Raw genomic sequence first — 12,149 nt, 5'->3', positions numbered from 1 at the left:
TCAGGGATCAAGGCCGAGTTAGAGGAGCACGAAGCCAGCTTAGATTACCGTCTGGATCTGCTGTATTTAAATGCAAAGTTTCAACTAATGACAAAATAAAAGAAAATGCAGCGCGCAACTAGCTCTTTATTTTGAGTGGAGGAGGTGGGGGTGCAGAGAAGGTGGGGAGGGGGGGGGTTATCCAAGGTGTTTGAGACAGATGAGGGAGGTGGGGGTCGGAGAAGGAGGGATGGAGGGAGGAAGGAAAGGAGGGAGGAGGCAGAGAGGGATAAAAACTCCAAGGGCCCATAGATGCTGGATCATTGGAGAAGTTTTCCTCTCGTGCTGCGCTGCGCCTGCACCAACTCTTACTGTTGCCGTGAGTGGAGGCGGGTTGGAGACGCCGCTGCTGAGTCCGTGTGCGCCGGCGTTCACTGTCTGTCTCTCCGGCCGGTGTGAATTTGTCCTCGCTGCTGTGGCCGAAGGATTAATGAGCCGCAGGGACGAACAGTTTCTCCTCTGAGGCTCATTTTTAAGGCTTTACGCCTGGACTGCGTTTCAGAGCTTTCCTTTCACATTCACTCTGCTCGAGGATACCTGGACCTCTACTGATGGTAAGGGCTCACCTCCCGACACTTAGCTGCACACAATCAATATCACGACCGGGAATTTTAACGGGAATCGAAACTGTTGGCGATCGAGAGCTGGAATCTCGGTGACAGCGACAACTATTTGGAATCTGGTGCGCGATTCGCCGAACTTCTCGTGCGCCACGCGAACTTCTCACTGCAGTACATACTAATGTGTTTAACTTGTGATTTGTTTTAGTAACAGATTTTTTTTTTCTGTAATCGAGACGCAGAATTGTGTATTTTGGACGAACAGCGCTGTGATCCAACGGAAGCTCGCAACAGGTTGTGGCTCAGGGAGATCATTTACAAACACAACTCTCAGTTTCTACACGGCTCGTGGTATTATTATTATTATTATTATTTCACTCGTGGTATTATTATTATTATTTCATTCAAATTGATTTTTTTTGTGGCACAAATGACAAACATTTCGCACGGTTTGGCACAGCGATCCGCCCGTGTCCGCTCCGTGACATCTCCGTGCGTAAAGGTGTCGATGGCACAGCCTCGAACATCTCCCAAAATGTAATCGATCCTAATTTAATCCTAATAAGAGCTCAGTAAAAACAAACAAAAAAACCCCAACAAAACATTAACTTCCAAATAGCTTTGTAATTAGATCATCAATAACCCGTGAGTCATTTCTAACTTATCTTTAAACCCCCGCCAGCCTGTGCCAATTTGTCACAGTGGCATAAAGTTGGAGTTCGTCGTCCTGAAACCGGTTGCTGAATGTGAATGTTAATGAAGTTCGGACAGGTTTCACATGTTTACACCTGCTCTTAACGCATGATTACACAGGGAATTTGTGTCATTTCATGCCGCCGTGCAACAGTGGAGAAACATTTTGCGGCCTGCGGGCGCATGGCGTCTTCTGGCACACACTCACACACACACGCACTCGAACTTTTACCTCTCAGCTCAAACGTCTCCATCCTGCTGCAGAGACGTCTTGCAAAAAAAAAAAAAAAAAGTAAATTATGATCAATATCTGTGCAAGAAAAATGTGCATTTTACTCGCATTTGTGCTGCATCAATATCTGCAAGAAAGATGTGCATTTTACTCGCATTTGTGCTGCATTTTAAAGGCCATGTTGGAGCAACTTTAACTTCTCCTCATCATTGAATTCCTTATTGAATGGATCCAAATCAAGAAAACGATGATGCAACTTCTTTTCCCTTTTTCCCCCTCAAATCAGAGCTTAACAAAAGCATTAACCTGGTTTCAGTGATCTCACTGACTGTGAATGTGCCGGGAGCCAATAAAAACCCCAAACCACTGTTCAACAACAAGCCAAACAGACATCACAGGTCGGAGCTGCACATTCTGCTTCTCTCAGTGGTGTCTCGGTTATAATTTAAACTCAGCAGAGCTTCAGCTACAACCCAGTTGTTATCAGGGAGGTTAGCAAACCATTCAAATTCCTTCGCTACGCAGGATATTCTTGAAATTATTTTTCACCCTCTTGCTATAAAGGGGACCATTTTTTACGGACGTGATTGTGGATTTCCCAGGCACGACTCCTCTGAACTGATTTCGGGCCTCCAGATTGATAATATTGTGCCAAAAAAATTTGGCCTTTTCTGCAGCTCCTTCCTCCCCTCTCATCTTTCCTTCCAGCCGTCGCTGTCAAATTCCTCATGAAACACATCTGAGGAGCCATGTGCAAAGTCTGATCACATTATCTGTGGTCAGGGAGAGGGAGGGAGAGAGAGACAGAGAGAGACAGAGAGAGAGAGTGAGAGGAGGCCAAGGGGGACGGAGCAAAGCCAAGGGCAGCCCAGAGCTCTGGCCTGTAATTGCTCCCTGGATCTCCATTTGTTGTTGGAAAAATGTGTCTGTCTGTCTGTGTGTTGTGCAGATCCTGCAGAGTGGAGAGTCTCTCTTTAATATCATCAAGTTGAGTTTCTGCTCTGGCTGCAGCTCCGCGCTACAACAGTAAATCTTAAGGTCACAGGAAGGAAAAAAAAGTCACCTTGTTGTAAACACTTGTTTTCTTTTGCTGTTTAACGGCGGCGTTGACATTTTCAAAGCCAGTACCTGTCCGCCTGACATATTCTGTCATCATCATCATCATCCTCATCATCATCTACACTGAGTGTGTGAGCTTGTGTTTTTTAGCCTGCAGCTTTGTCACTGGTTGGTTACAGTTACAAGATGTTGTGTATGGTCAGTGTTTTGGAGCGCCATGAATCCCTGTAATCATGGGAGAGGCCCTTCTCTGGACAATGAACATTTGTTGTCAGAGATGTGCTCACTCACTCCTTTTCTCTCTCTCTCTCTCTCTGTCACATACACACACATACACAGTCAAATGCCCACTCTTACACTGCTTTAACCCCTCCACCCCTTGGGTAATAGAGCTGATCGTGTTCTGAACCCTCCTCTCTCTCTGCCACAGTTTTCTCACACACAAACATGCAACCGGTGGCACATGGACACACACGCACACAGACAGTTTTGGTGTTTTTGCGAGCGCTTCACATTGACTGAATACAATCGTTTAACTGTGACAAATGGACTATAATCTTTAGTCTAAAATTCATCTGAGCCTGATTTTAATCCTAACTCCAGACTACACTCCGAACCTCAAAATACTCTCGCTCTCTCTCTCCTAGAAACACGCGCACACACACACTCAGATATTGGATCTCCAGTCAAACTGACAAAAGGGTGACCGGGTGAAGCCAGGGTCAGAGTCTGATACAGTCAGGGGGAAAAGATCCTCGATTGTGCATACAGTGAGCTGAGATAATGACAATGATACCAAACAGGACGCTCAGTGACTCAACACACACACACACGTAGTTGTGCCACATTCACATCTACCTAGCCGTGTAGCAACAGGTTCCAGAAAGACCAAGAACTGTCGTCGCTCCGGATCGAATGCAGGAGAAGAAAAATGTCTCCACGCTTCTGCAGTTTGGGTTGTTGATGTTGTGAACTCCTCTTTTATTAGTGTGAGTCAGCAGCATGTAACACTTTCGACTGACGTGTAAGAGAATTGAGTCATTGGCTCCACGCTTGTGTTTGTTTTAATCCTCCGACAGAGGAAACTGTTAACGTGGAACTAATGGCTTTTATAGTTGGAGGGATTACTGTCGTGATTTCAGTCAGTGCTCTTAAAACCCGTTTTTATTCCCGTTCTGGTTTATTTTTCCAAAGGAAAATCCTTGATTGAGTTTGTGTCTCTTCCTCTGCTGACGGTGACGTCGAAGAGCGTTTTTTTTTTTTTTTTTTTTGCCCTGTCGTCAGCGTCTCTACAATCTGTTTGATCCTTCAAGAGGGGGAGCGTTACCAAGTGATGACCCCCCCCCACACACACACACGGCCCCTCTTTTTAAGATACATCTATTTTTAATTCCGATCCTGAGATGAATGCTGACCTCGCGTGTTTGTAGGATCAAAGGCTCAGCGTTCACTTCAGATTCACTTTCTCAAAGCTTGTTTTGGGAAATCGCAGTTTTTTTTTTACCATTCCTGATCAAAGTGTGGTTATCAGCTGGGGAAATCGCAGTTTTTTTTTTTTTTACCGTTCCTGATCAAAGTGTGGTTATCAGCTGTTTGGCACGTGTGTGTGTGTGTAAACATGAGAGGTCAGTGCCAGGGTTGGTACAGTTATTTTTCTTGTGTTTTTGTATCCTGCTGGATGTTTGTGATTCAGTTGCAGTGGTTATTGTTTGTATCTGCCCTCTTTGTTGTGGCTCATACCTCCTCACATTCCAGCTTCAGTAAATAGCTAGCTTAGCCCACGAGCCAAAATGATAAGCCTTGGAGAGACACCAGGTCCAGACACCTGTCCAGTTAAAAACACACACACACCAACACTAACAGGATACTTTCTTTGATTGGATGTTTGGGACTGTTATATTCATGTTATGTTTTTGCTCATTTGTTTTTCTTTTTGTTTTGCTGCCTTCCAGGAACAGGGTCACTCCAACGTTCTCCTGCAGCCGCCCAACACCACCTAACATTTCCTGGAAAAACGGGTCCATCGCCTGCTCCCAACAAACATGGACTGTTTTCCCATGCTTTATTTTCTGTCGGTAAGTTTGTGCAGGTTTTTTTGTTGTTGTTGTTTTAATTAGAATTGATGAGGACTGGTCACTACATGTGGTTTAGAACCATTTTCCTCAGTGAAATATGTGTCACAGTGTTTGCCCTATGACTTGTTAGGACCCGGGCTCCTTATCAAGACAAGGATTTGCTCTGACCTGGGGGCTGCCTATTTGGCTAATCACAGTGGAGAAGGGAGAAAATGTTGGGGGAAGGGAAGAAGTGTTTGTTTTTTATCAGGAACACCTTAGGTTTTAGCAAGGTGAATCAACTTTGAGGTTACGTTTTAGACTCATTTTACATTTCCTAATCTGCTCAAAATATTCTAACAAGGGCAAAGCAACATGACTCAATTCCAAGACTTACAAGACTGTGAAAGAATAGTGTAAATGTAGTATTAAAAAAAAAATCTCTTCCTTGTTTAGCAAAATAGTTGGCATGGTAGAGTATTATTTTGATGTCATGTTAAGAGGTCAAAGAAAAATCAAGAAATCTAACCCCCATACTGTAACTTTAGAATAAGCTTGGAAAAAGTTGAAAATCCCATCTAATAAATTCCTGTGGCATCTCCTTCCCCCCTCAGAGACATCATGATTCCTGGTAATCGAATGCTGATGGTCATTTTAATATGCCAAGTCCTGCTGGGAGAGAGCAACCATGCTAGTCTGATACCTGAAGAGGGGAAAAAGAAAGTACCGGGCCTGCAGGGTCGTTCGGCCGCTCAGAGCCATGAACTGCTGCGGGACTTTGAGGCCACGCTGCTGCACATGTTCGGCCTCAAGAGGCGGCCAAGGCCCAGCCGCTCCACCACCGTGCCTCGCTACTTGCTGGACCTCTATCGACTACAGTCGGGGGAGGCCGAGGAGGCCGGAGGGCACGATATTGCCTTCGAGTATCCAGAGAGGTCAGCCAGCCGGGCCAACACTGTAAGAGGCTTCCACCATGAAGGTAAGGGAGAAAATGATAAATGAATCCTGTCAGCAAGGAAACGCGACGCCACTGTGAAGGTGGCTGTTGCCAGACGTCCAAATTATTTTAGCAGTTTCACATTTCATTACTTCGCCTGATGACATTTTCAGGAATTAGAAAAAAAAAAGCTCTTGTAACAGGATTGTAAGGCGGCTCCACCCATCTCACCATAAACCCAGGAATCTGAGGATGTGGTCACCAAACGCTGTCTAAAGAGGGTCAGAAAAAAAATCTGCTAGACAAGCTCTCAAGAGTCTCATTTGACAAAACTCTGCGTGTTTGGTTAGCAGCTGAAAGAAAAGCATACCTTCATATTACTGAACTTGCACTTCTCACCCCACCCAGCAGAACAAGGCTTAAAAAAGCTCCGTCTTGGCCTGGAACTGGAGTGTGCTCCTCTCTAATGTCTCCAGTTTATATGGAGGTCTCTTTTAGAAGGTCCTTTCCTCAACGTGCAATTATCTTTAATGCTACTCTGCAGCCTTCTAAATAAAGCCCCTTCTGCCAGCAGTGCGGGTGCTGAGAGCAGACGCTGCAGCTCTTCGGAGAAATGGAAAAACAGCCTCAGAAGCCGGTGCGATAGAAAAGGCCGGAATGTTAGATGGCCTTCTGTTTATTGTGACTCAGATCTGCTTAGTTTAAGGGACAGCTGCAGACGTTTCAATTAAGGGCCAGAGAGGAACTGCAGGTTGACCCATCTGTTAAATGTACGTTGAGGTCGGAAAGATGGAGCAAGTTGAGTAAACGCTCGAAAAGAGCGAGCGGGTTAGTGACCTTGTAGTGTAGTCAACTGAGAAGACTGGGGACCTTTAAGGCTACAGAACACGTCCACCCTTAGGGGGAGGAGTGAGGTAGGAGGGATGAGTCAGCCTTAATGGGGCTTGTCAAACACACTGCTAGTCGTAACGCATACCAACACACACCAGAACGGCAATCTACCAAGACTAGAGAGGAAGAAAGAGCAGCCGCTGGAGGAGGAACTGCTCTCGGGCCTGTGATGCAATGTGTGTGTGTGTGTGTGTGTGTTTTGACTACTCTCTTCAGGCCTTTACCCTCCTTCTTCTCTGCTAAACTATGTTAATAATACACTTCTCAGTAGGAGTACTTGCTTTCATGGAAGCACCATTGTGCGATCTTGTGATTTAGTTGACTGATGAGTACCAAAAAAACACGGGTCAGGTAGTTCCGGAGACTGTTTATAAGAAGTGGACTGAGCCACCTGGTTGGAGGCTATGGTCGCAGGGCTAAGTGAATTGTTAAAGTTTTTCACTAGAACACAAAATTAAATACATAATTATTTGCAGTTCTTCACTAGAACACAAAATTAAATACATAAATTAGGCTCCAGTATAGAGCGGAAAACCACCTGTGGGGACAGCTCACATGCAAATTCGGAATAAAACGCAACATCTTCCAGACGGCGCTATCTCTATCCATTTTCATCTGAACTGAAGCTCACTAAAACTAAAATCATGTTCGAGAACTCTGAGTTGAGTTGAAAATGTAAACGCTACTTTGATATAGATTCAAACCAACACAGTTATTCCAGTAAAATAGCAATTACGTTTTCTGAGAATATATATACAACAGCTGTATTTTTGTTTTTATTTACAATCAAATATAATATATATCAATCTATAATATGATTAAAATTGTCTGCCATTTCACATGTGGTAAGTTTCAGCTTCACGTTCTACCTTCATGTACGTGATTCTAAAAAATAAAATCGTTCCGTTGACTGCCTCCGACTGGGGCTAATATTAAGTTCATTTAGTTTGAATTTAATCACAAACACAACACAATGTTTGTATTGACTACATGGTTGCTGCAACAGTGGCAGTTTTGTTTAACAACCAGCAATTTGTATTTCAATTCATATCCATTGCACCTGGTTTTCTATCAATTTGATATGGCGAAAAAAAAATCGACGTGCTCCTTCTGAACACGGCATCAGAGTCTGCAGCTGGAACTAGTGTTCTGTTATAGTTTTTAATTTTCGTGAGCAAGAGGTGACATGTTGATAATAGTTTTTATTTCAATTATAAAGAAAGGTCCTGTCGTTCCCAACACGAACCACATGTGTAGTAAAACAAGTTCATACTTGACAATCCTTCTGTCCCCCTCTGGACATTTTTTTTTCGTCTTGTGGCCTTCAAACAAAAAAACAGGTCCCTACATTGTCTGAATCCTTAATGGTTATTCAGGACGAAAATGATAAATGTCTTAAGTGAACAAACTGCAGAGCTAATCAAAAACACAGCAGGTTTTAATAACGAGAGCCACCTGGCCAAGATTAGGGCCTGGGTGTGAAATAACAGGGGCGGATTGAGCAGGAAAATAGTAGACACAACATTCCTTTCCCCATCAATGGTGATCTTGCCAGAAATCTGCAGACGGAGCGCGGACCAGGGGAGCCTCCACTGTGTTTATACTGTAGCTGTGGTACGTTAATCACCACCCTCCATGTAATGCATGTTTCAGCAAAGTGCTTCAGAGAAAAGCGCCGAGAGAAGGGCAGGATAATCCTCACAGATGGATAAGGAAGTGTGGACAATGGGCACTGATGGAAAAGTGTGCTGGGATTGTCTATGTGTCAGTTCAAATCACGTCGGCGCGCTCAAACGCGGAGTTAGCACGCTGTTCGTTTTATCGCAAATGTTTTATCGAAATGACGGGCCACGCCGCATGGGTGGAAGACGACAACAGGTTTCTCGAAACGTTAGAAAAAAGTTAAACCAGTCGTTGAGTCATTCAAGTTGCGAACATTATCCACTTACATATATAAAAACTTGCTCCCAAAGCTAGCGTGCACCATTCCCTTTCCGTAGCTTCACCTACGGTCATAGTATAGCTATAATTAAGTTGTCCAATTCTTTATGTACAGCCTATAAAAACGTACATGAACAAAAGAGAAATAATTCGGTAAAAACATTTGTACAGTTTTATAATTAAATGAAAACCTAATTTTCTGAAAATATTCTACACCCCATGTACTTTATATCCACACACTACAGTATCTGTACTTTTGTGTTTACTTACAAAATCTTCAGCTGATTCCATGGTTCAGCAAAAATTCCCCAAAATTGTAATGTCCAAAGGACATTAGGAGTATTACACATTGCTCTTGTCTTGCTGGGACCATTTCGATCCAAATTTGTGTTCTATTATGAGAAGATATTTTGTTGTTTTGTTTTTCAGAAATAGCAATAACTGTTTTTTTTTTGTTTTGGATTCATAACTTATCGCACGCTGTTCCTTTTGTTCATTTTTACAGAGCACATGGAAAGGGTGCATGAGCTGGACGATGGAGAAGCCACGCCCCTGCGTTTCCTGTTCAACCTCAGCAGCATCCCAGAAGATGAGCTGCTCTCTTCTGCTGAACTTCGGCTCTACCGGCAGCAGATCGACGAGGCCCTGGCCGACAGCCTCTCAGTCCAGCAGGGGCTTCACAGGATAAACGTGTATGAGGTTTTGAAGCCCCCCCGGCCTGGGCAGCTGATAACGCAGCTTTTGGATACTCGGCTTGTGCGCCACAACGCGTCCCGTTGGGAGAGCTTTGACGTCAGCCCCGCAGTGCTGCGCTGGACTCGTGAGCGCCTCCCTAATTACGGGCTAGCAATAGAGGTGCAGCACCTCAACCAGACTCCGCGCCACCAGGGCCGACACGTCCGCATCAGCCGTTCCTTACACCAGGAGCCCGGTGAGGACTGGGAGCAGCTACGCCCCCTACTGGTCACATTTGGCCATGACGGGAAAGGTCACCCTTTGACCCGCCGGACCAAGCGCAGCCCCAAGCAAAGGGGTCGTAAACGCAATCGCAACTGCCGGCGTCACGCACTGTACGTGGACTTTAGTGACGTAGGCTGGAATGACTGGATAGTGGCGCCCCCTGGTTACCAGGCGTATTACTGCCATGGGGAATGCCCCTTTCCTCTGGCAGATCATCTGAACTCCACTAACCATGCCATTGTTCAGACACTGGTGAACTCTGTGAACAGCAACATTCCCAAGGCCTGCTGCGTGCCAACAGAGCTCAGCGCCATCTCCATGCTCTACCTGGACGAACATGACAAGGTGGTCCTAAAAAACTACCAGGAGATGGTAGTGGAGGGCTGCGGCTGCCGCTAACACACACTAAGTAGAACTGGACTTGGACTGGCCACTAGAAAAAGAAAAAAAAGAAAAAAAAAAAGTAAAAACGGAAAAAAGCAACATGGACGCTTCAGAGAATCAGAAGTCTTTACTCCCAAAAATGTTCACTTGGACCCTTATTTATAACTTTTATGTTGAGGTGTATGTTTGTCTCACTTTTTTTGTTTCTTTGACAATATGATCATATATTTTGACAAAATATATATTATATATATTTATATCTACATACTAAAAATAAATTGAGTCCTTATTTTAAACATAAAAAGCTGTACAACTTTTCATAATGTACATTAGATTGTATAAGTTTTTTAAATGAGAAAACAGTAAAAACAATTTTAAAAAAAATGTTGATTTACTTGTAATATATATATTGCTTTGAAACACATACATTCTGGTGATACAATTATCAGACTTTTATTTTCCTTATTTTAAATAAATGTTCTTCTATTTTGTAGAAGTCAAGAAGTTAATCAAACACTTAGTTTCAGGTTGTAATGAAGTCACAAAAGAATCGAAAGAATATTTTACTTCAACATTTTTCTTAAAAGAATATATACTCTGAAGGTATAGTACATATGTATATGAAGTTTAAAGCCAAGTTTTTTTTAAAAAAAATGTAATTTTTTCCCTTGACAACAGACGCAGTGATAGAAACGCCAGCGCTCCTCTGGTCTAATATTTCACTTAATGTCAGTCTGACTAACACTTACAAATCCACTTGTATTCAAGGCAAGTTACGGAGCCTAAATGTAGGCGACTGACCCCATTGTTCCTGACGTCCCCACATTGGGAGCACGACTGTGGCCGATGCGTCCCGGCCCGACACGAGACGTCTGAGTCTTCAGAAGAATCAAAGGTTAGACGCTCTGTCTCCTGCCTTTGTCTTCCTGCCGGCAGAGCAGAAGACGCCTGTCTCCAACCTGCGCCCCGTCACACAATGGGCTTCTACATCACTTATTTGCAAGCTGACGGCTGCCCCAAATTATATGATAATGTTTGGAGAGGCGTGGGGGCTGCTTTGAACTGCTCTGAGGGGGAGGCATTTGTGGGGGAGTCGTTTTGCATAGCGTGCCCCCGTGTACACCTTCATGTCTGAGGGGTGAAGCTGCGGGCGTCAATAAAATGTAATATAATCCAACTTCTAATAGAAAATCCCCGGTTCACTGTTCGACCAGCGCCCGAGGAAGTGTAATTAAGTTGAATTAAGATTAAACGGAGGTGACGTAAGTCCCTCTCACTGAGGACAAGGTGAGTATTGTCTTTAACAATACCAACGGCAGAACAGCTGATATGTGGCCAAGAATTAAGAATAAAGGGAAATATATACTTTAAAATTGAATTTTTAAAATTGAAATAAAAAAAATAAATAAAAAGAAATTTAAGGTGAGAATATTCCTAAAATAAATTTGGTATGCCAGAAAAAAAAGAAAGAAAAAGACAACAGAGCCTCCATTTTATCCATTATATAAAAAAATAAATATTGACATTAAAAAAAACAACTAAACAAAACAGTTTTTTTGGTGTGTGTGTAAGTGAAGGTAAACTATTGGAAATAGACTATTGGATGGACCCTTTTTCTCTGCAGGTCCCCGTGGACTGAGAGTTTGTTTTAGGTTTTAGGAGATTCAGTTTTAAGGAAGGACTAGATTAAAGTGAAGATTGAAGATTTATATGAAACATATTTGTTATGGTTAACGCTAAAATAAGAACCAAAAACTAACTTTGTGTGACAGGGGGGGGGGGTTTTGAGTGGAGGGGGGAGGGGGGTCAACAGTCTGACAGAACAGTTACAACATTTTAACTGCCCCACTTGCAGATAACATCTGCCAGTTGTGGTAATTGTCCGTTCATTAGCCCTGCTCTCTACACAAAGCAAATGGGATGTGTGTTTATTGAAAGGACCCTGGAAGAGGAGGTTTACGTGGGTTTGTTTAAGCTTCACCACAGCAGTGATCCTGTCACTGGAGTTTACCAGCGGCCTGCGTCACGTCAGCCGTTTAAAAGTTAGTGCCTGGAGAAGAAGGAGGAGACGAAGGAGGAGAAACGCCAGCCTTCGACGGCGCGGAGCTCCAACAGTCTCCACCCCAGTGTCAACGGCCATGGGACTGTTAACAGCTCTGGAGTATCAATGTGTGTGTGTGTGTGTGTGGAGGCGGGTGGGGGTCAATTACAGAATGAGTCCTTAAAAAACAGATCGAGGGCTTTTGTCATGCCGATGTGACGTGCCACTCAGTCTCCCGTGAGCGCTCGTTCTCACGCAATTACAGGTGAGTCATTATGCGGCAGCTTCTATTGACACTGCTCCACTAATTGACTGAGTGAAGTCTTCAAAAAGCTTTTTATTTGGACGTCTCCCCCTC

The 12,149-nt window shown here is 43.8% G+C and overlaps 1 protein-coding gene across 2 annotated transcripts; it reads left to right on the top strand.

The window, feature by feature from the left end:
* The first annotated feature begins 304 nt into the window (after nt 1-304).
* On the top strand, nt 305-9,894 carry bmp4 (bone morphogenetic protein 4). 2 transcript variants are annotated; one of them, NM_001328246.1, is given in 4 exon segments: nt 305-593; nt 4,536-4,658; nt 5,252-5,616; nt 8,912-9,808. In NM_001328246.1, coding segments are annotated over 2 exon segments (1,212 nt in total). In that variant the 5' UTR covers nt 305-593; nt 4,536-4,658; nt 5,252-5,258; the 3' UTR covers nt 9,766-9,808.
* The last annotated feature ends 2,255 nt before the right edge of the window (nt 9,895-12,149 follow it).

Source organism: Cynoglossus semilaevis, chromosome 1, assembly GCF_000523025.1.
Source record: "Cynoglossus semilaevis isolate Cse_v1.0 chromosome 1, Cse_v1.0, whole genome shotgun sequence".
In the NCBI taxonomy this organism is placed as follows: Eukaryota; Metazoa; Chordata; class Actinopteri; order Pleuronectiformes; family Cynoglossidae; genus Cynoglossus; species Cynoglossus semilaevis.
This window is presented reverse-complemented; position numbering and strand designations above follow the sequence as displayed.

Excerpts from the sequence above, each read along its gene's own strand:
- bmp4 (XM_025054829.1), top strand. The coding sequence starts at position 5,259 with ATGATTCCTGGTAATCGAATGCTGATGGTCATTTTAATATGCCAAGTC. Across the intron at positions 5,617-8,911 it reads AAGAGGCTTCCACCATGAAG|AGCACATGGAAAGGGTGCAT; the intron begins GTAAGGGAGAAA and ends TCATTTTTACAG.